The sequence below is a fragment of the Trichinella spiralis genome (assembly GCF_000181795.1).
Source record: "Trichinella spiralis strain ISS 195 chromosome Unknown Scfld4, whole genome shotgun sequence".
Classification (NCBI taxonomy): Eukaryota; Metazoa; Nematoda; class Enoplea; order Trichinellida; family Trichinellidae; genus Trichinella; species Trichinella spiralis.
Genome location: NW_003526943.1, coordinates 6,792,734 through 6,793,297, shown reverse-complemented (window position 1 = coordinate 6,793,297; position 564 = coordinate 6,792,734). Strand labels below are relative to the sequence as shown.

Sequence of the window (564 nt, the reverse complement as noted above, 5' to 3'; positions counted from 1 at the left end):
AATGTACAGCATGCGTTCCTTGTTATTAACAATTACCTTACTTTGGTATAGGACAAAAAAGGCTGCAAGGGTGCAGTATGGACAGATTTAGAAGTTACGGCCGTGATCAATCGAAAAGATCACGTTGAAACCTGCCAGGTAGACGAATGACGACGAATATAAAATGGAGAAGAAGGCACTTCTAAAAAAACGAAGTGCCGATGAAATGAAGCCCATCCCCGCAATATATGATGAAGAAGCCTCTGCCGCGTCCGCTGAGCCTTCTACATCCGGGCATTTTCCGGTTTTCAAGCGGGTGCGAGCCACAATGTATAAACATCGGGCGAAGCGCTTCCCCAGACTTCCTGAACACCGCCATGATCTGGTAATACCAGATCAGTTTAAAACAACGAAGTCTGGGGAAGACTTTTTATTGTGCCAAAGTAACTCCAGGCATATACTGGTATTTGCGACGGGTACCACATTAGACTGATGGCAACCAGGCAAACCTGGGCATTGGATGGTACATTCAAGGTTGTACCACAATGGTATCAAAAAACTGTTTACCATCCATCCTTTTTTTGG

At 44.9% G+C, this 564-nt stretch overlaps 1 protein-coding gene across 1 annotated transcript; it reads right to left on the bottom strand.

Annotated features, from left to right (window-relative positions):
• Positions 1-131: 131 nt before the first annotated feature.
• On the bottom strand, positions 132-549 carry Tsp_01674 (conserved hypothetical protein; the record flags this gene model as incomplete). Its single annotated transcript, XM_003377434.1, is given in 3 exon segments — positions 132-181; positions 192-361; positions 428-549. Coding segments are annotated over 3 exon segments (342 nt in total), but the record flags the coding sequence as incomplete, so codon positions are not given.
• Between the last annotated feature and the right edge of the window lie 15 nt (positions 550-564).